The sequence below is a fragment of the Condylostylus longicornis genome, unplaced genomic scaffold (assembly GCF_029603195.1).
Source record: "Condylostylus longicornis isolate FDR11 unplaced genomic scaffold, ASM2960319v2 ptg000048l, whole genome shotgun sequence".
NCBI classification, from domain to species: domain Eukaryota; kingdom Metazoa; phylum Arthropoda; class Insecta; order Diptera; family Dolichopodidae; genus Condylostylus; species Condylostylus longicornis.
Genome location: NW_026578017.1, coordinates 9326657 through 9352096, shown reverse-complemented (window position 1 = coordinate 9352096; position 25440 = coordinate 9326657). Strand labels below are relative to the sequence as shown.

The 25440-nt window shown below is 26.6% G+C and overlaps 1 protein-coding gene across 1 annotated transcript in view; it reads right to left on the bottom strand.

Moving 5' to 3' along the window:
• LOC129610845 (uncharacterized protein DDB_G0283357) overlaps nt 1–22685 on the bottom strand; it is a 255592-nt gene extending 232907 nt beyond the window's left edge. The window contains exons 1-2 of the mRNA XM_055523599.1: nt 22628–22685; nt 4605–4721 (exon numbers count right to left, since the gene is read on the bottom strand). Coding sequence (XP_055379574.1) covers nt 4605–4721; nt 22628–22685 — 175 coding nt within the window. The remainder of the gene's footprint in view (nt 1–4604; nt 4722–22627) is intronic.
• Between the last annotated feature and the right edge of the window lie 2755 nt (nt 22686–25440).

The window sequence follows — 25440 nt, the reverse complement described above, 5'->3', positions numbered from 1 at the left end:
TAATAATTCATACTGACAATTCATATTTCATAAAGTAGAAAACCGACAATAATGTTATACAAGATACTTATACTAAATAGGCAAGGTAGTTATACAAAAATTTAAAAAACTGCTATTTTACTAATAATTTAAGTTAATTTGAATTTTTTTATTTCTGACAATTCAAAGAAGATTAAATTGGATAATATTTAACCAATAATAATTATCGATAACAAGGAAGCCCAAGGAAAACGCATTTTAAGATAAGTATTTTCATATTTGTATGAACTATTATTTTTTTGGTTTTATTTTTGTTGTACGTGCAGAATGAATTTGTCGCAGACCTATTAAATTGATCAAGTAAATTTATTTATGATTGTTTAAAAATCAGTTGTCTACTTAAATTATTTCACTAATATACCAATAATAATACTATGAAAAATTAAAAAAAAATTGCATACTTTCCGGAGAAAAAACAAAAATTAGAAATTAGTTCTAAAATAACAGTCGAACTCAACAGTTAATTGTGTGAGGTGACAAATTAGTAGGAGAGGGAGACTGCATTTTTTTTCATATTGATTGAAAAAGTTTAAAATGTAAAAAAATTTAATTTTTTTTTTTGTCAAAATTCAAATGCTAAATGAAAAAATAAAAAAAAATTCAATAACTTTTACGGAAACTGTCATGTTTCTTGGAGTACTTCTCAAACTAAACAAAAAGCTGAATTCTTTTAAGCGCTTCTCTTTTCTGGAACCTGTAAATCTATTACTATTTTAAACTAACAACAAAATTTAAGTTCTTAGACCAAAATCACTTTTCTAAATTTCTCAAATTCTATTTAAAAATTGTCATATTAATCAAGTTCTTGCTTCTTGAAAAAATTATGGAAATTGGGAAATAAATTTCTCATTTTTTTATTAATTTTTGCACGAAATGTAGTACAATTTTAGTAAAACTTAATTAAATAACCCCTTTCATAGCCTCCTACATTTGAGATTTCTCTTGCCTTTATAAAATTCACCGGTTCGTTAAGAACTAATACGATTATTAGAATTAAAAAAAAATATTTGATTTTTATTATTTTTTACTTGGAAAACGTAATGCTCTTATACATTTTATTATTATTTTGTAAGGTAAAATTTTGAAAGAACCAATTTGCAACTATTAGTCAAAACTTTCAATTCAATTCTGCACATATAAAATATTACCTATATGCAACCTTGATTTATAGCTCCAAAAGAGTAACATATTTAAATGAAAAGTTGTAATTTAACACAACTAATCACAACTAACTCATTCCACAAACAACCAAAAAGCACAATAGGAAGAAGACTGTAGAAATTTCAAAAAGTTATACACGGACACCGAAATAAAACCTTTTAAAAGATAAAAAAATACTTTATCATAAAAGAATACAGGAAAAAAAAATAGTTCCATAAAATTGCAAAAAATTGCAATATGTTACCGTACATTTTATGCTGCACGACCATTTTATCGACTAAGGATACACAAACAAAAAAAAAATATCAATAATTTTACCAGCATAAGTAACGAAAAAATATGGCATACATTTTATTTTACTGGTGGGATTTGGTATGGAGCGAAGAGTAAGGGTATTAAACCGTAAATAACAAATTCCATGAAATCTTCTTTCTATCTATTTAGTAAAATTGTGGTATGTTCAAAAATTAATTTTAAATTTAAAGCTGCTTAAAACTTTTTTTCAAAATTTCTTAAATTCATTTGGTTGTGTTTTGCGGTACAAGGACACAGTTTACATTTTGTAAATTTTGTATTTTCTCCTTTCATAGCTGTAATTTTGTATTTCAATATAGAAAATTCTTTAATTTTTTTAATATTGCAACTAAAAATTTTTATATTTTTTTTTATTATACTGAAATTTATTCAAAATATTCGAAGAGAAGGTAAAACAGATTCAGCGACGTTTTAATTATTTTTTCCATTTACAATTTTCATTGCGATCAATTAAAATAATTTTTAAAATATTTGGAGTGACTGGTTATTCAAGTTTAAAGGTGTTCATTTTTAAAAGTACAGAGTTTCCTAAAGGAAAAATTTTGAAAAAACTATAATACAAGACTACGTAATATTAATATAGAGTTGGGTAAATAATATGCAACAGTTAGTATCAGATTAAACAGAATTGTCGCTCTAAATAATCACAAAATTATTAATTTTCTATTTTTAATCACTTTATAATGCGTCATTATGGGAAAAACAAAATTTAAGATTTCAACATTTTAATCTATGTAATAAATTAATATTAAAATCATTAATTTATTTTTAACTTCTGGATTTTTTAAATTTTTCCTATAATATTGGATTTTATATTATTTTTATTCATATTAATCCTCCTACTATTGGTTTGAAAAGCCCTTGTCAGATAACTATTTTTCCATAAATGTATTACCGATTTCCTATCACAAAGTGCATACAACTAAAGTGCTGATAAGAATATAGACCTCAAACTATGTTGGATTTCCCCTAATTTTAAAAAACTTTAAAAGCAGCCAAATTTTTTAACATTATTCCATAAAAACAAGCATCTTCTACACTATCATTTATATTCGTCTTTCTTGACTTAAAATCTTATTTTTTACTGTAATAAATGAAAAATAATTCATCAAAAACCCAACCTACAATGTGATCTTATTCAAAAGAGCAAAACCCTTAATACATAAAATTCTGAAATTCTAATCAATAACGAAATAAGCTGCTAAAAGAGGAAGTGCACAATCAATTGAAGTTTTTAAATTTCGCCAAAAAAATTTTATATTACTAAATTTGTACACTACATAAAATTTCTGTAAAAAAAAAAAGCCTAATGGACATGCAAAATATTTTTAACAATTCTACAAAGGCAAACAGTGTTCATTACAATTTAACCAATGCTACTCATAACAATTTCACTATACATATTTCTGATAATTTAGCAATGTTCATAAACGAATGCTGCAAATCTAGTTTGTTCCTGTATAAAAATATAGCCCTGTTTTCATTATACTTCGCAATATAATACTGTGTTTATGCCTATAAGTTCACCAAATTTCAGACCTAAAATTGTAAAATCACTTTTAAACCTCAACAATATTGATAATTTCCGAAAATTCATTGCACATCTAGTCGTATTATTAGTAACTAGAAATTTTATATATTTTTTTTTTTCAATCGTATTTACTTTTAATATTATTAGAGCCCATAATAGTATGTTACTGTGGGCTCAATTCAAAATACAAAAATATGTTAATAAAATTTTCAATTACATATTATAGAAACTATTATTTATGCGATTTGAAAATGCAATAAACTTTCTGAAATATCAATTAAATATACTTGTTTTCTATATACATATTATGTACATAACACATATATATATATGTATATGATTAAATTAATGGTGTATGTATGAACGTGTTTATATACAAATTGAAATTAGAAAAATAATGTTATTAAATCACTTCTTTGCAGACATTAATGGCATAAAAATACATATGTGCTATTAAAATCCTACACCATATTAATATAGATGAAACGTAGAACTTCTTTTCTCTATTATTATGAGAATATAGTACACCTACATGATATTATAGCAATGTTAATTTTATTAAGTTCTATACAATATATAAATAGTAATAATATACAATTATTATTCAGTATCTCAAAATTATAAAGGAAATATAAAAAAAGTAGTAGATATTATGTGAATACATAAACAAAAAAAAATTCAATAGGAAATTTTTCAAAAATAAATTACGAAAAGAGTATATGAATTTAAAAGTGTGTATAAAACATTCATTCTGAATTTCGAAATTCCTATTTTATCCTTTTTAGATCTCCTTTTGATTAATAGTTTACTACTTATTATTCAATATTATAGTGAAAAAAAATATATCAAAATCTCCGTTGTGTGAATGCATATTATGTAACTATTTATATATATATTATTGATGTATACACATACACACAGACACAAAAATTCTCAATTCAACCATAAAAATGTACATGACCACCTTTACAATTTTACAATACTTTTTTTCGGATTTTTTTTTTCTGAATTTTTGTGTATTGAAATGAAAGAGTTTAATATATAAGAATTGAATTCGAAATGTATATGTACTTGTACTTGTAAATTTCTTTTCAGGAAAATCGTAACTATGATTGCACACGATATTCATTACCGCTTAACAAACCATAAAAAACAAAATTTTTTTTTTGCTCTTAATTCTTAAATTTCTTTATATATACACGTACTTACACGTAATTTACATATATTATAACAATGTACTATAGGTGAGTAGCATGTACTTTTAAATTTAAATCTATGTATAATGTCCTTAGATCCTGCATTTCTCCCTCCCCCCACCCCATCTATTTATATCTCATTTACAACAATTTTACATACAATGTTCATGTACATTTATTTATGTTGTATACACGTTTTACAAAAAAAAAAATATATTATCAAAGAAAATAAGAAAGGGAAAAGAAAAATTCATTGTTAAATGAACACCTCTACTACCTACCTTTAACAATACAATTTCAATATTTTTCTTTCAAATTGAATGTGTAAAAACATGTAAAAAAAAATAGTTTTTTTTTCATACCTTGACAGCTGTATCCATTTTTATTCAATTCATATCCTTCGTAACAATCACATTCATACATGCCATCATGAATTTCATAGCATAGTTGCTCACATGGACTAGTATGACCGCACCGTCCTGTGGAAAAGGAAAAAATAAATTAAAGAAAAAAATTCAATAAAAGGGTAAAAAAAACAAAAAAAAAATGAAATACATAATAGGAAAAATAAAGAGAAAAATAATAGTAAAAATAAAATTGAATTTGTTTTTTTTTTGTTTTTTTTTTTTGAAGAAACAAAAAAAGATACAAAAACGATTGGAAATTTAACCATTAAGTTTTTGGTCAGCATTTTCTTTTTTCTTTATGTAAAGAGGCGCGTGCATTATTTTTACATAGGGATTGCTTTGAAGCTTTAACAAAGTACAGAACCGAAAACAGAAAAAAAGAAAATTAAAAGACAAAAAGGAACAACAATAAAACAAAAAATACATACTTAGGCGTACATAAAAATAAAGATCCGCAATAAAGAGTTATGATGGTAACCTTAAATCGTATTCGATTTTTTTTTTTTACAATTTCACTTTGAATAATTTCATTATTGATTTCAAAATTTATTATTGCATATATGTAGGAGGATTAAAAAAAATGATAATCAATTTATTGCTAATGGAGAAGAATGACATTCATTTATTCTTTTATAAAGCATTTAACTTTCCAGACTCTTAATGTATCAAGTACGTAGAACTCATTCATTCCTTAAATTTATTCAAAGTTTTCTCAATAAGAGAACAAAAGTTTATTAGTATAAAAATTTTCAACATGTTATTAGTAAAGTTTTTTCTCCAATAAAATATTTTATGTTCATTTCAAGTTAAAATTTTAAAACCTTACAAATACATTACATTTTATCAGGCGCGGTTCTGATGTATTCGGCCCCCCCCCCAAACCGTTTCACCTATTTTATTACTGTGAACAAAATTTAATGGGCATTGCACATTGTGCATCATAAAGCACTTTCTTGTAACCTTATTATGCTGAATTATAGAATTAAAGTCTGGAACTAAACTTTCAATTTTTTGTTTTATAAATTCAAAAACAATGTAATTTATTTAACTGTACGTTTTTTTTATGAAGTTATGATCAGATTTATATCAATCATTTAAACTTGATTTTTTGATTTTAACAACCAAAAAATTTACTTTTTGACGTTAGTGAAACTTATTGTAAAAGGTTCAATGAAAATTATATCAAATAAACTTTTTCAAAGCTTATTTGAATATGAAAAAAAGTAAAAATTTATTTTTATTTTTATTCGTAATTTTAAATTTACGAATAAAATTTAGCTTTTTATTTCACAAATCGCCTGAGAAATAAAGCAGCGTACTCGTATAAAAAAAGTTTCGACTTGCATTCAAAAATTTAAGGAAAATCAAAGTTTCGTTCTAAAATTTATGACTTGAAAACTAAACTTTTTATGAACATTGGTACAAGTTTTTATACTGTTCATTAAATTTTCAGAATGTCGTTTTGCTTAACTGTTTTAATTTTGGAGATAAATGTGTGAAGCAAATTATGCGCCATTTCATTTTACTCTTATTTTTTGGATGACTTACACTACATCAATTCAGCATAAAAATTCTTAACATTCGCTTGATTATTAAACAACATTTTTTCAATTCAATATAAGTAGTAGATTTTATCAATTAAAATTTAATTCTGTGATTGATAACAGTTTTAACTCAAAAACGAAAGCAAAACATAGTAGTAGAAATTCATAACGATCATGTAATTTTAAAATCCATTCAAAATTTTTTGTTGTTAAACAAAAGCAAAATATTGGTATACACAATCTCAATATCAAGCTATGCTTTCCATCATTTAAGAATATTGCTCTCATTCTCTTTTTATACCCTGCACTTCGTGAAGGGTATATTAACTTTGGTATGGAGTTTGTAACTACTTGAAGGAGTCATCTGCGGTATGGACATATATATATATTCTTACTCAGCGTAAAATTCTGCGTCGATTTAGACATGTCCGTCCGTCCGTCCGTCCGTCCGTCCGATCGCACGATAACTCAAAAACGAATAATGCAATCGACACCAAACTTTCACAAGTTTTTTCTTTTGTGCCAAGGACGAACCCTATTGTTATTGGACTAAGTCGGACAACGGGTTCGGGTAGCTGCCATACAACTCCAAGAGTTGATTTTAAATATTTCAAAAACTAATAAAGCTATAAATATAAAATTTTGTATACATGTGTCCAATTATATTCTACACATGCTCTAAAAATTATAATGGGATAGCTGCACCGGTTCGGGTGGCTGCCATACAACTCCAACAGCAAATTTTTTATATTCGGAAAAATAATAAAGTCAGATTCATGAAACTTGGCAGTCATGTGTCCAATTATAGGTCAAATATATTTCTGAAGTTTTAGAGGAATCGCTTGACAGGTTTGGGTACCTGCCATACAACTCCAGAAGCTAATTTTAAATATTTGGAAAAATAATAAAGTCAGATTCATGAAACTTGGCAGTCATGTGTCCAATTATGGCTCAAATATATTTCTGAAGTTTTGGTGGAATTGCTTGACAGGTTCGAGTGGATCCCATACAAGTCTAAAAGCTTATTCTTAATATTTTTAAAAATAATAAAGTCAGATTCATGAAACTTGGCAGTTATGTTTCCGAGTTTAGATCAGATATATTTGTGAAGTTTTGGTGGAATTGCTTGGCAGGTTCAGGTACTTACCATACAACTCCACAAGCTAATTTTAAATAATTGCAAAAATTATAAAGTCAGATTCATGAAACTTGGCAGTCGGATGTCTAATTATAGGTCAGACATATTCGTGAAGTTTCTATAGAATGATTTCAGAGGTTCGAGTAATTGCTACACAATAATGAAAGGTGCAGGGTATAATTCAATCGGTTTGTACCGACTGAAACGTTTTTACTTGTTCTAATTTCTTTCTATTCTCATTCTTAATTTGTGTTTTTTTTTGTTTTGTTCTTGTTGTTTACTAATGCAATAGTATACAGAAAAAGTAATACATTATAATAATGTGTTTGTTTGTTTGGTGAGTGGGCGACAACTAAGCAAAAATAAAATTTTGCATGTATGAAACAATTTAAATATAATGTGTACGAACGAGTGTAGCCAGGGAGATCACTAAGCATAATAAAAACATTGCTTTGTGATATAATTATATGTGTACGAGCGAGTGTTGACAGGGAGCAATCTCAGCAAAATAAAAATTTTGCTTTATGAGATAATTATATGTGTACGCATGAATGTTGATCTTATACATATTAGGCAATATAAATTATGTGTACATGTGTATTTTTGAATATTTTTATTTGTTGCGTACATTGTTTCTATATATGTATGTATATTATATGAGACGATTTCACTTATATATATGAACGATTGAATGTATACAGCTGTGTGAAATAATATTCTGTGTTTATAGGCATATACAATCCATAAAAAATAATAATGAAAGAGTAGTGTAGAGTAAAGAAATGTATGAGTAATTTTAATTCTATGAACATTTTTTGTTATATGGTGCAAATAGAAAATATGTATAGGAACAAAATATTATGTTTGCATGTAGGTAGATTTTATTAAGTTAATTTCGCTATAAATTGATGTATAAAAAAAAACTCGGAATCCTTTTTTGGGTGAAAATTTTTTTTTTTTAAATTTAGGGGTTTTTTAAGTTTTCAATGGCGCCCCTATTTTTTATCGCCCATTGCAAATGCATACTTTGCATGTATGATAAATCCGGGGCTGCATTTTATTTAAACATAATTTTTTACGAGTATGCATAGCAGCTATAACTAGGGACAATATTTTTTTATTGAGATTTCTTTATTAAAATTTTTCAATGGTCTTACATTATTTCTTAAATTCAAGAAATGTTTACCATAATTCTTCAATTGATATTGTCCTAACTGTATTGTCCTAAGAAATGACTGCCATTTTATATCACTTTACTTTTACAAGTGACATATTGCGTCTTGCTTCAATTTTATAATTAGCACTTTTCCAAAAAAAATTTTGAAAAAAAGTGCTTATTAGTTTCACTCTGTTCGTCCGTCCGTCTGTCCGTCTGTCCGTGTGTCTGTTTACAAAATTTCTACACCCTTGAAGATAGAAACCTGAAATTTTGTATGTACATAGTAAACTAAGTTCCGTAGAACATAATTTTTACCTATCTCACCCCCTCTAAAAGTTATACCCCCAAAAACCCTAAAAATGGCCTTTTTTAACTATTTGTTGCAATGAAACCATAAGCATTTTTCACATTTGCAAAGGCAGAAAAGCATTGGGTTGCTTCTTCTATCACGGCATACTATACTTGAGCTTTAAAAAAACAAAATGGTGGTTAAAATTTACCGTTATATAAAATTAGTCTTTTTTCAAATTTTTGATATTTTTCCTTCTAGACCCCAGCCTGTAGAAGCTTGAAATTTTAGTAGCTTTTAGACACTAACAAATAGTTCATTTCGTTAGAAGAAAATTTTTTTCCATCTCTACCTCCTCTGTTAAGTTATCGCCTCTTGAAATTTGTAAAATTTGAATTTTTGACGCCTTATATTTCAAAAACCGTATGCTTTTCAAATTTCTATGAACGCAAAAAGCTAACAGTAAATTCCATGACATTAAAAAATATAATTATTTTTCTTTACTCACGCAACTAACTCTCAAAATCGAGCATTATGTTAACCCCTCTTTTAATTAATTTTTGCTTTATTTCAAAGACTGCATAAATCGTTAGTCCTAAATATATGCAGTCCTAGAAAGAGTATCGTATATGAATGAAAATATTTTTAATAGTGTGTTAGATGTACATAGAATGTATTTAAAAGCAAAATTTTCACTTGTTGAAGGGAAAAGTGCTACAATACAAGCCCTTGGTTTGACTCAACTTTATTTTAAGTTTTATTGCATACTTTTGGTATGAATAATTTATTATTGCCAATAACAAAACCAAATGCGATCTGTATAACAAAAACTTTTATCGTGTTGGTGGCAAAATAGAAAACTTAACGTAAAATTGGGTTTTAACATATTGTATCCTTCAGTGCGTCGCTTAAGCATCTTCTTTCTAACAAAATAAGAAAAGTTGTACTTAAACGCTTTATTTATTGCAATTTTCAATAACATCTATTACAATATTGTGATGAATCTTCTTCTTTTAAAAAAATTTGTAAATGTGAATGTATCGATTTAGTTTTCAATCTGGTCTATTTATAAATTCATTTTACAACCGAATAATGTAACAGCTATTATTTTACTAAGTTAAATTATTTAAAGCTAAAAAGGATTTAAGAAGGATTTTCCCTTATTATATTTTAAAAAAGGTAACTTAATTCTCCAATGTTGTTTTTAGCTTAAATGCAGTAAATAAAGTTCTCAATTTTATTATAATTTTCATTTAATTGTTTTGCAGTTGAAATTCAGCTATTATTAATTAAATAAACTAAATTTATGAAGCAAAATTTTGATTATAATCTCAATTAATTACTCTACAAACTTCGGTCTCTGCAAATTTCTTTCTTTAATATTTCGTCTTTTCTTAGGGTAATCCATGACAATTACTTTAAGCTTTAACGCAACCAATTAAAAAGTCAAATAGCACCTAGTTTACTTTTCAACTTGCTTTGTTTGTCTAATTGAATTTAAATTGAAAATGATCTTTTAACATTATTAGCCCTAATACTTTAACCCCAATTTACAATTGCAATTATACAAAAAATTTTCTTAAATCAATTACCTTAATTAATTTTCACACCTTTAATTTATATTTTTTATTTCAAATCAATTTAAATATCTTTGAAATGACACTCAAATAAAAAAAACAATCCCAGTTCATGAAAGTTTACTGTGAAGAACAATGTTTTTCACAATTTTTTTACTTTTCTACATTTTGCCACAATTTACAAACCTCATCACTTGTACCAGTTTCATTCAAGTACTTAACAATCATATAGAGAATTCATTTTTTCTATTTTTCTTTTATTTCTTGTTTTTTTATTTTCGATTCAATCTACAATATGGAAAATTATTCAAAAAGGTGTAAAAGAAAAAGAGAAAAATCTATTATTTACCCATTCAATACTTTTTATAATATACATGCATACATGACTTGTTGTAAGTATACCATTTTTACATGCATGCACTCTGAACTCGATATAATATGTACATACATAAAATGTATGTGCTTCATGTGAATGCATTGTTATTTAAGAAATTATTGAAATCGTGCTGTACTTTTTATATACAATGTGGGAAAAAATACACACAAAATAAAAGGAAAAAATTCAAAATTGAAATATTTGGGCATCAATATTCCTTCGTTATTATGTGAAGTATATTGAAATATATAGGAATTTAAAATTTTCCGATCGTTGTATATTTTTCATCTTGTTATACACTCTTTAATATTCTTAAGGATCACCTTAAAAAAAATTGAATGGAAATTGTCGTTTACTAAATTGTTTTCTTTTTTTCCCCATTTTCTTATTTATTTTTTTTTTCTCTTTCCCTTTTCTCTGACATTTTCTTTCTAGATTAAATACCCAAAAAAAAAGGAAAAATAAACGAAATAAAAAAAATTTAAATTCAACTATCTCTTTCTATTCCACATGAATAATATATGTATATAGTAAAGTGATGAATATTTAGTGACTTCCAACAAGAATTTTCATCAAAAAATTTCAAAAATAATAAAAAATTTAGAGAAGAATGGCAAAAAAAAAATAGAAAACACGTTACCGATATTTAAATATTTTCTAAATATTGGTTAAATTTTTTAACAATAATGTAAGAATTTTTTAAAATTGTTGAATATTTTTAGTTCAGTAACTAGATGCATCTCATATGGTATATTGTATAACATTATTGTAATTCATCTATACATGACGCATTTATATATCCTTGAACAAATGCAGAAAATTAAAGAAATTCTTCAAAAAATAAATTTTTTAAATTATTATAGAAAAATTTTGATTGGCAAACAAAAAAAAAAATAAAGGTGTTAAATTTAATTTTGGGTTCAACATCATAAAAGTTAAAAAAAAAAAAATAGTATAATTTTTTAAATATTTCAAGGAATTGCAAAAATATATTTCAATAGAACGCATTTACCAAAATATTCGACCCACAATAAAATTTTAAAAATTATATATGAGAAAAAAACAAAAAATTTTAAACTGAAATTTAAATCGTTTAAATTTTCTTAAAATTAAATTTCATTTTTAAATTTTGAAAAGAAAACTTTTCTCATCTAATGAACGGAAATCATTTGTTTTTTCTTTTCTGCTTTTACAATATAGAAGAAATGAAAGCTATGCAAAGTAGTCTTCCAGTTGAAGATTATAAACAATTTTATTTATAAGCATAACTGCAAAAATTTTTCAATTTTATTCAATTTTATAAAAGTATAAGAGTTTGCGTCTCTCTCTTGTTTTTGAAATACAAAGAAACCTGTATAGGTAACTAATAGAAATTTCGTTATGCAACTGCAGAACAGATGGATGACGTAATTAAACGAACTAGTCAAGGCACAAAAATTTTATTAAAATTGTTTTTCACGTTGCCTTATACTGTAATCTGAAAGATTCCCAAGTATTGTTTACATATGGTGCTACATGCAATATTCTCTTTGAAATTACAAGAATATATTACAAGAATATATTATGTTATAAATAGATATTTTGCCTATGACACTAATAATATGACTAATTACCAATACAACACGTGGTTGTTTATATTCTGTTCTGCAGTTGTGTTGATCTTATACAGCAATTTATGTTTCTAAAAGATAGATTTTTATTTCAAATACATCTCTTTTGTGCCAATGATGTGGACTTTTTTCCGGTCACATGGAAGTATTCAATTTTGCCTCGAATTGGTAACTGAAATGTGGTATTATATAAACCATTCGTTTGATCGATTATCCTTTTTTATTTTACATTTTATTTTGTCATTTTTATTTTTACAAAACTTCCTCTACAAATTTTCCTCTAATAACTTCTATATCGCACGTTTTGATAATTTCAAAAATAAAAATTTTCATAATAAAACCAGCAAAAATGGAGTTGACCTTGTCAACTCTGTGATACCCGTTCGAATTTCTTATTCTATGTGCGAATAAATATGCCATAACTGACTATGGGATAGTTTCTGAAATATAGTCAAATAACTTATGAAGTTGTATGGCAGGTACCAGAAGGAGCCAAGTAATTTAAACGACTTTTACGAGACACATCGGCCCTACTAATATATTCACTTGTGTGAAATCTCAATATCACAGCTTTTATAGTTTCTGAAATATAGCCAAATAATTTTTGAAGTTGTATGGCAGGTACCAGAAGGAGCCAAGTAATTTCAACGAATTTTATGTGGTACATTGGCCCTACTAATATATTCGTTTGTGTGAAATTTCAATATCACAGCTTTTATAGCCAAATAAATTTTGAAGTTGTATGGCAGCTACCCGAACCGGTACCCCGATTATGTCCAATTTAAATAGGGTTCTGGCACTTTCTACAATAAGTTATTTGTAAAAATTTGGTGAAGTTAGCTCAATTTGTTTTTGAGTTAGCGCTGGGACGGACTGGCGGACAGACAAAGCTAAATCATTTCAGAATTCGACGCTGATCAAAAACATACACTTGAGTCTATGCCTCAGAGCATTATTTCTTAGCATACGTTCGTACGGGTATAAAAAAATCATTTATCATAGTGAAATTACGTCACTTTTATGTATGTGGGAAGTTTGAGGGTTCCTTTGCGTCCAAAATAATACTTCGTAGTTTAGTTTTTAGTTTTAATAATAATTAAGTTTTATTTATACATAAAATATTTTTAATTTAACAATTTAATTTAACATTTATTAAAGCGGAGAAAATTATGATGTTAACCAAGTAAAAGCAAAACAAGAAGTATCATTTTATTCTATGTTAGCAACCAAAGGTGTTGCTATGAGCGTATAATAGTATGACCGTTACCCCACATGTATTTGTTCTTCTTTTTATTATTTTTTTTTTTGAAAAGTAATTAATTTACTTTAAAAAAATTGATAACGTGACTTATTGCATGTTTGATGAAACTTTTAGAATAGATCCATTTTCTGATACATTTCTCTATTACACATATAATATTTTTGCTACATTGCATATTGTGAAGGTATATAAAATGGCGCCACACCTTTGAAAAAGGAAAAATACAATAATAACAGAAGAAGCATTTAACTATTAAATTTAAAATGAAAATTGATTTCATTCTTTATAATTTTTTTTTCATATAATTTTCGTTTCATTTTGTTTTCTTTCTCCTTAAATGTTGGGAATTAGCAGAATTTTCATTTCAATTATTTGTTATTTAATTGCTTCGAAATAAAAATAAATTTTCATTTTTTTTCTTAAAAAGTCCTTGCAATTTCCAATCGAAATGAAAAAAAAACACATAGCTTAATAATTTCCTTTTTCCTATATTTTATTTTCGCTTTTATATTATGGTACATGATTCGAATGGATTGGTAACTCAACAATCCACGTTCACATAAAAAAAATATTCACATAAAAAAAATATATTCAGTGGTGTGGTATAGTGGTCCAAGTCACAAGTGGTCGATTCTAAAATAATAGCTTAAAAATATTGGGAAAAATATTAATTCAGATACAACAAACCAACTGTAACATTTGGATGGACAAAAATAATATTTTCATAAAAATAACAATTTCTCTTTTCGTTCTACAAGCAAGTCGAATAAAACAATAAATAAGCAAGTAAAGAATATTTGAAAAAATTATTGCGGGTCTAGCTGTTTGATATGTTTCATACAAAATTTTGTAAATATTTCAAATCCATGATTTCAAAAAATGATCAAAAATTCATTTTTCTTCTTAATTTTGTAAAGACCTTCAGCTCTATTATGAATTCTATTCGTAGCCCTGAAATTCGGAAAATTACGAATATCATATTGTTAATTGCTAATTATTAAAATTCTACTCCGAATATTCGGAATAAACTGATCATAAATTACGTTCGTAATAAAAATAAATGTTACAACGACAAAACGTCAAAAATAATCACTGGTAACAAGCAATTTAAAGAAAATGTTAGTTTCAAATTTTTGAGTTTTAATTTTTTTTTTGAGTTTGAGTTCCTCTATCATGAAGGTAGAGGAGAAAACAGCTACCATGAAGAGAAATAAAGTCATATTTGCATTGGTAGGATTCTACGAGTAAAATTCAGGATAGGACTCCTTAACTTTTTAAATACATTCCAAGTATAACAACTTAGATTTATTCAAATATGAAAGTTCGACGCATATGCGTATACTTAGTCCAACAGTTAAAAAATAAATTTTTCTAAAAATTTAAAATATGATTTTCGGAGTTGAACTACTTTATTTCTGCCCACCTACATATAAAACAATATTTGGATACATGATTTTATGTACCCATGTATACGATGTACCAATGCATTTAAGATTCAAAATATTTATATATATGTACATTGCTAGAAAAAATACCATAACCACACCTGGAAAAGTAATTAAAACGTAAATAATTAAAGATGGAAAAAGGGAAACGAAAAATAAAAATTGAAAAACTTTTCAAGTTGAATAGAAGAAAAAGAAAAAAATTTATCAGCAAAATAATATTTAAGAAAAAACGGAATGCTTGCTTGTTGAACGATAAAAACAACAATCAGAACCGGAAATGTGAAAAATTGCATTGGTTTGTTTTGGGATTGGTTGGGTTCGACTTTAGTGCAAAATATTTTTATGTAAAATTACATGAAAACTCTTATGCATACGTATATATACATATATGAATAACTTATTAAAAATGTAAGTATTAAAATTGTTTTTTCTTTTTTTTGGAATGGTACAAGTTCTATTCCTTTCACTTTCTCCCCACTTCCTCAAGAGTACAAAAAACAAACTTTCAAAGTATCCTTCTATATTTTCCATTTTATATCAGATTATTTTCTATTGTAGCGTTTTTTTTATTTTAAATGGCCATTAGTCAAAGATTATTTTTATTTTCATTTATAGAAAACTTACTCCATATACGTATATAACTTGAAAATAATAAATTATCGTCTTAAAATATTTTGTTATAGTACATTATAATAAATAATTATAAGACATCAACATTAAAATTTTTTAACCTATTTCTAAAAGGCCCAGGATATATCTAGCTGCCGGACTCGACTGACGCAACAAGATATGGGCAACACTAAAGAGACACAGAATCCCTGCAAAAATCATAAATATAATAAGGTCTTTGTATGACAACGCAGAAACAATGGTGTCGCATAATGGTAGACTCAATACTCCAATAAGTACAATAGCAGGAGTTAGACAAGGATGCGCCTTATATCCACTACTATTCATCACTCAACAGGTGTATGAAAGAAATAGCAGCACTAGAAAGGGGATAGCCTGGCAGGTTTCGCAGAAACTCCAAAATATGGAGTATGCAGATGACGTAGTCATATTGAGCCACTCAGCAGAAGAAATGCAAACAATCATCAAATAGCTGAGAAAAAGGGCCGATGCTTTGGGTTTACGCATAAATCGCGCTAAGACCAAATGCTTGACAATAAACTCAACAAGCCAGGTACCAATGCACTTACAAAATACCCAGATTGAGGAGGTAGCAGAATTTGAGTACTTGGGTAGCGTGCTAGCGACTGATGGGGGCACGACTAGAGATATAGAACACAGAATATCAAAGGCCGGAAGTGCATTTGGAAGGCTGCAGCCGGTGTGGAGGTCTACACAAATAGCAAGGAGTACAAAAATCAGGATATTCGATGTGTGTTAAGTCTGTGTTGCTCTACGGAAGTGAAACGTGGCTGGTTTCAAAGAACAACATGAGAAAATTGCAAGTGTTCGTAAACAGATGCCTTAGGATTATGTGTCGCATCTTCTGGCCCAGAAGAATAATGAATGAGGAGTTGTGGATTCTGACAAAGCAAGAACCGATCTGGGTCCAGATAAGAAGCAAAAAGTTTAAATGGATAGGCCACATTCTGAGGCGGCCAACAACATCACTGGCGCGCCAGGCCCTAGAATGGAATCCCCAAGGGAGGAGAAGTGTGGGGAGACCAAGAACAACGTGGAGAAGAACGGTTAGTGCAGAATGTGAGCGGAGCGGCAAAACATGGTCCGAAGTAAAAAGGATGGTACAAGAAAGAGAGAATTGGCGAGAATATGAGGAAGCCCTATGCTCCCTAGGGGAATAGAAAGGAGAAAAAAAAAATTCTAAAAGGCGGAGCATTTCTTAAAGAATCAGATTGAAAAATTTTAATTGTATAGTTTTTATTATAAAACCTATGCGGTTATTAATTTTTTATCCGATAGGTAAACTAAGAAATAATCCTGTTAAAGGCCATTACTTACACTTTTGAATACATACAACTATTAGAATCTAATTGGATCTTATTTATAACTCTTATTTATAACGTGAAATGGGATGTAGAGGCATATTGTCCTCGGTTCCTGAAATACTTCATTTCATAAAATTCCTATGAACAGGTCAGAATTTTCCTCAATAAATCATTTGAAAACTACTAATACCTACTAAATACCTACTAAAAGCATAAATTTAGTTGAAGCTTCACTTCAGCGTTATTTAAAATATAATTAAATAATAATTTTAGGGTATCACCAAATTATTCTGATGCATTGAACAAAATTTAATTCAATCGACTTAACATTTCAACAAAAATTTATTTTGTAAATCAACTGAAAATATTTGCATACCGTTAACCAGAGCAATATCAAATATTATGACGTGGAATGGTTCCAAAAGCAAATTTATTTAGTACCCACTCGTAAGGATCGATACGCTAAAAGTCTTAATAATATGAAACAAAAACAATTTCTTTTTATATCAAAAAATTAAAACAATCAGTGAAAATGTATATTTATAAATACAAACATATTCAACAATACCATAAAAATTTCTTCGATTAAAAAAAAATCCTTATAAAATTTTAATTTCGTTCGTTGTGTTATTTAGCAAAAGTTAAAAATAAAGAATATAAATAATATACAGAAAAAAGGGAAAATACCAACCCTGCGGATAAAACAAAAAAAAAATCAAAATAGAAAGCAACCCTACCGCAAAGATAAAAATAATAAAAATGCAATTTTTATGATAAATAAAAGGACAGGTGAACTCCAAATAATAAAGAAAAATTTCTTTGAAAAAAAAGGTATATGGGCAATATTGGGTTTATGTGCATGAAACAAACCCCCAGAAACAAAACTCATTAGGAACCAGTCTGCTTTTGTTCTCCTGTTTGTTTTTTTAACCAAATAAAGGATATTGTTCATATGGCAAATACAACATTTTGAGTTTTATTTATCAGTTAGAAAATTTTTGAAAGCAAATTTCAAAGGAACATATTAATTTTTCTTTTTTTTAAAGAAATCCTACCGGAAGGCTATAAAATACTTATTACCGACCGTATTGTGTAAACAATAGGTAGGTTATGTGATGGCAACAAATTTTGCATATCGAGTTTTCGGTGGGAATACACCTCTCCATAGTAGGGAAGTGTAAATAAACTATTTTTAGCAACCTGTCGGTCTGTCGGTCTGTGTATGCACGCGTGTATCTTAAGTTCTGCTTTAACAGATTTTGATGAAATTTTATATATAAGCTTAGCTCAACCGTCCGCGAAACCTCACAACTTTTGGAAAAAATCAGGCGTCAACAACTGGACGTTTACAAAGAGCCAAATATACATTTTTGCGTATATAAAGAGAAATAACCGATTTCATTTAAATTTAATATTTAAATTCTTCGTATTGAAACAATGCACATATAAATTTTTGGGAGAGATCAGGCCTCGAAAACTGATCTGCGGGCCGATTTTACATTTTTCACTATATCTACGGAACGAATTGATGGAATTTCTTGAAATTTGATATTTTATTTTTGGTTGTTACCGAAACTTACTGGCAAGCATTTCAGGGAATCCGGGTAGCACAAAGCGAAACTCTACTGAGAGCCAAATTTACATTTTTCTAGGTATGTTAACTATAAGCTTACTAATATCCTAAAAATTGGAAAGAAGTATTTAACAGACATTTTTATAATATTCTGTAACACTTTCACTTAGCTAGAAAATACACATTGCGGTCGGCTATATGCTGACCACATCAGATTTTTTTCTAAATGCTTTTGTAGATCCTCAACCTAAATAATATTTTGAGATGATAATATTGCCACTCTGCAGCTTTTAAGGTAATCAAAGTGAATTTATTTTCATTTTTGTTTTTCATAATATTTTTACATATACACGTACATTAATAAAATATGCCGTTTATATACAAAGACCGTGCAAACACACATACGCATACAATAAAAAAATATTAATGGAAAATTCTTGTAGCCAAAAATCGAAAATAAAACAAATTTTTTTTTTTACCAGCCATTTCTCCCAAGGGCATGTAGGCTGTAAAAAGAAATTTGTTTCATATTTGATATTATTTCAAAATTATATATAAATAATAATAATACAAACATATAAATAAAATTTAAATATATATAATATAAAATTATAATTAGGAGCAATAGTAATATGGGCAGACAAAGCGTAAAGTCATAAATTTACGAAAGTTGATAACGACCAACTACAAGTTCTATTTTTGTTATATGAACAATAGAGCTTTTAGTTGTTAATGAATATTTCTCGGTCAAAATAACTTAAATTTGTAGATTTCATTTAAATTTCTGATATGTTAAGAATTTCCAGAATATTTTAATTTCTTAAGATTCGGTGTAGTCTAGATAAAAAAATCGTTTAATATTGAAAAACCATGTAGGTTTTTGTTCAAATGTACTAATTATTCTCGTTCACAAAAATTTATTTTGTCGATACAATTTCACAGTATAGCAAATAATGTAATTCCGTTTGCAAATCGTATTCTTTAATCTCAAATAGAATTTGTAAACTCCTTACACTCAATAAATAATATTGAAAAATCCTGGAAATATGCTCAGACAACTGAAATTTTCCCAAACACTAAGTCTATTACCCTATTTCATCCTGTAATAAAGGAGAAAGAAAATAATGTCAGAAATAAATTCAACAGAGCATAAAAGAAATTCCTCTATATAATCTAAAAAAATTCTAAGAATTAATTATTTAAAAAAAAAAAAGAAACCTTTTGAAGAACACTTTTATTTTATTTAATTTCTATGGTAGTGGCACTGTTAAATGTATTTTTGGATTTATTATAGGTCAGACATTTTTAACAGACGCTAATTTTTTTTTATTTAAAGTTTTCTTTTAATTTTTAAATTATTTGGAAAACTAAACTTATTCCCCGGGGATAACGTGCACAGTTTTCTTACATTAAATACTACAATCTTATTAAAAACAAAAAGTTGAGTTGGAAACACATTGGAACTTTTAAAAGCGTTTGATGGTTTTATTGACATATATGCATACTTAATTTTTTCTTTAAATATTTATTTTAGAAAGAATAGTTTGGGAAATTAAGACCGTGGAAAAAATTTTCATTTAGACAAAAATTGCTTAAAAGGCTTTTGACTTTGTTCTTACCTAAACAGATAAGAAGGGGTTTAAGATACATAATCATTGAGATTACTGAAACAGTTCCAAATTTTTTTCTTCCTTGCAACTTTTAAACTATTAATTCACTCCACTTCTTTATTTTCATTTTTTTAAAAACTACTTCGCAATTATCATTTTCTAACTCTTATTAGATAAGAGAATAATATTAAAATTCAATTAAGGATTTCAGATATCTACAACGTATTTAATTAAAATACTTTTGATTCAAAACATATAAGCAAATATATGAAGAGAACAGTACAACTTCTTAAGTCACCTTTAAAACCCCACTTGACAAAACTTCATAAATAAAATCCAGCAAAATCAAGGAAGAATTTCACAGTAAAAATTATAATAAATTAGAAAGAGAAAGAAAAACAATAATAAAAACTTATTTTGAAATATTTTCCAATTTTTATAAACAACGCATAGAAAGGTCAAATAAAAAAATTGAATTATCATTCTATTATAAAAAAACTATAGAAAATTTAAACAAAAAAAAAATAAAATGAGTGCTCCTTAATTTTAAAATAAATCTTCTTTTCTTAAACTATTCATGAAAGTCAAAATATATTCCGCTTTCCTTATCAAAATTTAACAGATCCTGGATTATCTTTTCAAGTTAAGCAGCATCCTTTCAAAAGTTTGCTCTTCAGTTTAAAATTATTAGAATTTTTTGTATTTTCTTTAGTATTGAAAAACAGAGACCTGAACCCGATTTTTTTAGTATTTGATAGTAATTTAGTATAATTCCACTCAAATAAAAGAATTTCTTAAACAAATTCATATCTAAGTTTGTTTTTGGCAATAAATAAATTGCAGAATTTTTGAGGTTAGGTTAAGAATTCAGGTAGACATGCAATTTTTAGTTTTGTATTTACTGCTTGATTGGAAAAAGCAACCAAACTATTGCATCAACTCAAATCGAGTGCGTAAACTGAAAATTGCAATAAGTTTGTAAAAAATTACAAACTGTTTGATTGTTTAGTTGCACGCGATTTAAAAATTACATGTCTGCCTGAGCTGTTAAGGTAAATGTATCACCTTTTGGTATATTGAAGTTGACTTTCTCCACTGGAAGATTTTATATTTTCATATTTTAAAAAAAAATTTATAATAATTTCCACTAATGCTATTTACCAAGTTTTTTTTAAAATGCAATATTTCCCATTTTTGATTATGTCATAAAAAGATATAATTAACGCAAATCCTTGAAAATTTAATATTCGAATCATGTTCAATAATAAAAATATGTTAAACAAAATTTGCAGAAACAGCCGACTATAAACACAGCTACTTTCAAAATTTAATTAACATTTCGGAGATAAAGTAACCAAAGACTTACTTTCATTCTTATTCGAGATGAATATGCCAGAATATGTTTAGTCGAATTTTAGAAATACGATTTGGACAATCATACACAATGCAATTGGTCTGGTTTTTCTAATTCTGTATTAATGATAACCAACTTGATATTTCTTTTAAATTTATCCAACACTATTCTTATTTATTTTGGTTTGATTCTCTGCTAAAAAGAAAGTCATCTGAACGGTGAAATGAAATTTCTCTCTTATCCTCCATATTATTATTAATATGTGTTGTATATGCTATTATTTATGAGAAATATATTTAAAGGGAGTTAAGTGTCATCTCTGGATATTTTTTTTTTTAATATAAAAATGAATTTTTCATTTTTTTGTTTTGTTTCTTTTCATTGTCAATGTCTCTGAAGGTTGTTGTCATAATGACATAGAGAAAATTTTTTTTTTTTTTTTTTTGTATCTCTTTTATTTTACGAGTATTTCTTATTCGTTTTTGTGCGAAATTTAGAAACCCCGTGTCGACAATTTTAAATCAACTGCTCTCGCATGTTTTAACTTTTAATAACTCCTGTCAGATTTAATACATATATGAAATTTACGACCATCACAGTTATTTTAAACTCAACCCTCTATGTATGTATTTATGTATGTGTATATAAACATAATATTATTGTTGTATTCCTTGAGTCAAATATTGAATTTAAAATATTTTATTTATTGTTGTTGTCTAGCTTTGATTAAAGTTGTTTTTTTTTTTTTAAATTATTTCAGTAAAAAATAAAATATTTAGAAATAAGAAAATGAAATTCAAAAAAAAAAAAATTTTTTTCTTCCCTTTTCAAATTCAGTGTTGATTGTGTTGTGTACTTGTGTTTGTTTTTGTAAAATGAAATTTATTAAATAACTTTTATGAAATATTACATTTTAATATTTTGATATACGAGTATAACCTTAACTGAAATTTTTGATTTTTTATTCTGTTTGTTTTAATGGAATAGAATTAAAGAGAAAAGTACCAAAATAAAAAATTATAAAAAAAAAATTTTTCCATTTATTTTATTTTTATTTCCTTTGTATACAAAGAAAACATTTTACCATCAAACCAAAAATTTTCACCAACTTCTCCATGAACGGTGTCAGAGTGCAATGACATTTTTTATATGTGAAAAATTATTTCATTTTTATTGTACTTGTTATTTTTGTTTTTGTTTTTCTTGTTTATTGTGTCACAATAAAGTTCATATAATTCGACTTTAATAACTTTTTTATTAAAGTTCGAGTTGTAAGGTTTTTAATATAGTAATAATAAAAGTTGTTATAATTTTTCTTTTTTTTTTTTGATAATTTAATTTTGATGAAATAAAAATTAAAATTGCTTCTATATTTATTAAAATTATATGCCATGGTATACTAATGGTGTTGTTATGTTTAGTTGCTCTATATAATAATTATATACTCTCATAAGTTCTATTTTCTATATTATTATAGTATATTTGAAAAGGTATTATGAATTTGTTATTAGTTTGCATCATAGTGTTTACGTCTCAAAATATTTTATGCGTTTTGTTTGATTTAATTAAAGTTTGATATGGGAACGTTCGTATGTGAAAATGTTTAATATCGAAGTATGAATCTTCAATAAAAATATTCGATATAATATGATATTTTATAATTTTAAGCTTTTTTTTAATATAAAAACCGATGAAAAAAAAAACTCTCTTTATTTTTTCAGAATTATTGCAATAAAAAATTAGACTTAAAATACGCATTCGAATATTTGATTTATCGAGAACTAAGCAGCTGTAATAGCTCTATAAACCATAGAAAATATATGAAATTTTTAAATATTAGAGAAAATTAAAGTAATGCTGGGAATTTTAAAAATTTCAATCAGAAACACAATGATAATTTGTTTTACTTCCTTATGTTCACAAAATCAAATTCTTCCGAAATTTTTAATATCATGAGTGGTAGTTCATTATATGCACACATTATATATATATTGTATATACTATATTAAACATTATTTACTTAATTTAATTCAAATTAAGTGGAAATATTAAATAACGAAAGTAATATTTACAAAATACTTTTACAACCATGCAATATACATATACGCATATATATATATATATATATATGTTTGTGTTTGTTTATTCAAAGCCAGTCAAAAACGTTAATGTTATAATATGTTAGTAATTGGAAATTTTTTTACTCACATTTTCCCTAAATTTATTGATTCAAAATTTTTTTTCTTATTTTCCTACTCGTACCATACCGCACTCATCCCAATATATTTCACAAAATTCGTCCTCCCCATAAAATTTCATCCTTTTAAAATTTTCAAAATTTTTTTTATTACTACGTAATTTTTTTTAATTTACTTGTAAATTCTTAAGGACATTAACTTTTTATTTCAAAGGACAACAACATTTTCCTTCAAAAAATATTCATTTCATATATGTATATTTGTATGTGTTAAACCAAAATTCAGCAAGAGACTTATTTATTGATCAAATTGAATTCTTAAACATATATAAAGTAATAATAAAATTCTTTGTGTACATGTATGTGTATATACAAGCTATATAAAAATTATAACCAATTAAATTCCAGGTATAAATGTAAAGTACATTGATCAATGTAATTATATATTTTCTAACATTCCCCGTATCAATGAACTTTACAAAAAAAATTAAAATAAAAAAAAATTGTTACAAATTCAAAATAATACATATTCAAATTTTAACATAATTATACATTTTGTATCAATTCAAATAAAAATTCCTTTTTTTTTATACGTATATAAAAAAAAATTACTGTAGATTTAAACTTTTAATGGCATCCATATGTTTTGCTTTCACTAGCGCTTTCGTCATTATATCAGCAATATTTTCTTTTGAAGATACGTATTTCAGATGTATAATACCTTCAACTATTTTTTCTTTACAAAAATGATACCGAATATCAATGTGCTTTGCCTTATTATGAACTGCACCATCCTTAGCAAATTGTATACAACTTTGGTTATCACAATGAATTGTTGTTGCAGTTTTTAGTTGAAAACCAATATCTTTGAGAAGTTGGCGTAAAAATAAAGTTTCTTTTGTAGTTTCTGACAATGCGACAAATTCTGCCTCCATAGTAGACAGGGAGACAGATTTTTGTTTTTGTACTTTCCACGTTATAGGACCTCCGCACATCATTAATACATATCCTGAGCACGATTTTCTATCGCTTGGGTCACTTGCCCAATCAGAATCGCTAAAAGCAACCATGTCATTTCCACATGTAGATTTATATGTTATTTTATAATCAACTGTTTGTTTTAAATATTTTAGTATTCTTTTAGCAGCAACCCAACACATTTTTGATGGATTTGAAGTGAATCTGCTCAAAATATTTACTGCAAACGCAATATCTGGGCGAGTTGTATGTGTTAAATATTGTAAACATCCGATCAGTTCTCTATATGGCACATTTTTCATGTCATTGATTTCATTTTCATCTATACTTTGTTTCTTTAATTCAGTTAAAAAACCAGATTCCATTGGTGTTGATTGTGTTTTTGCATTTTGCATATTAAAGCTATTTATAATTTTTTCGATATATTGCTTTTGGCTAAGCTTTATAACACCATTTTGAAAATCGTAATCAACAGAAATACCTAGTATGTTTTTTATTTTGCCTAAATCTTTCATTTCAAACTGTTTACTTAGCTCTTCTTTAAATTTCGTTAAATATTCAGCACAATTAGATGCCATTACCAGATCGTCAACGTAAATGGCTATCATAATTTTTTTATCACCTTCATTTTTCAAAAATAAGCATTGATCAACCTTAGATTCGTTCATACCAAGCTGTTTTAAAAATTGACTTAACTTCTGGTGCCATTGACGACTAGCTTG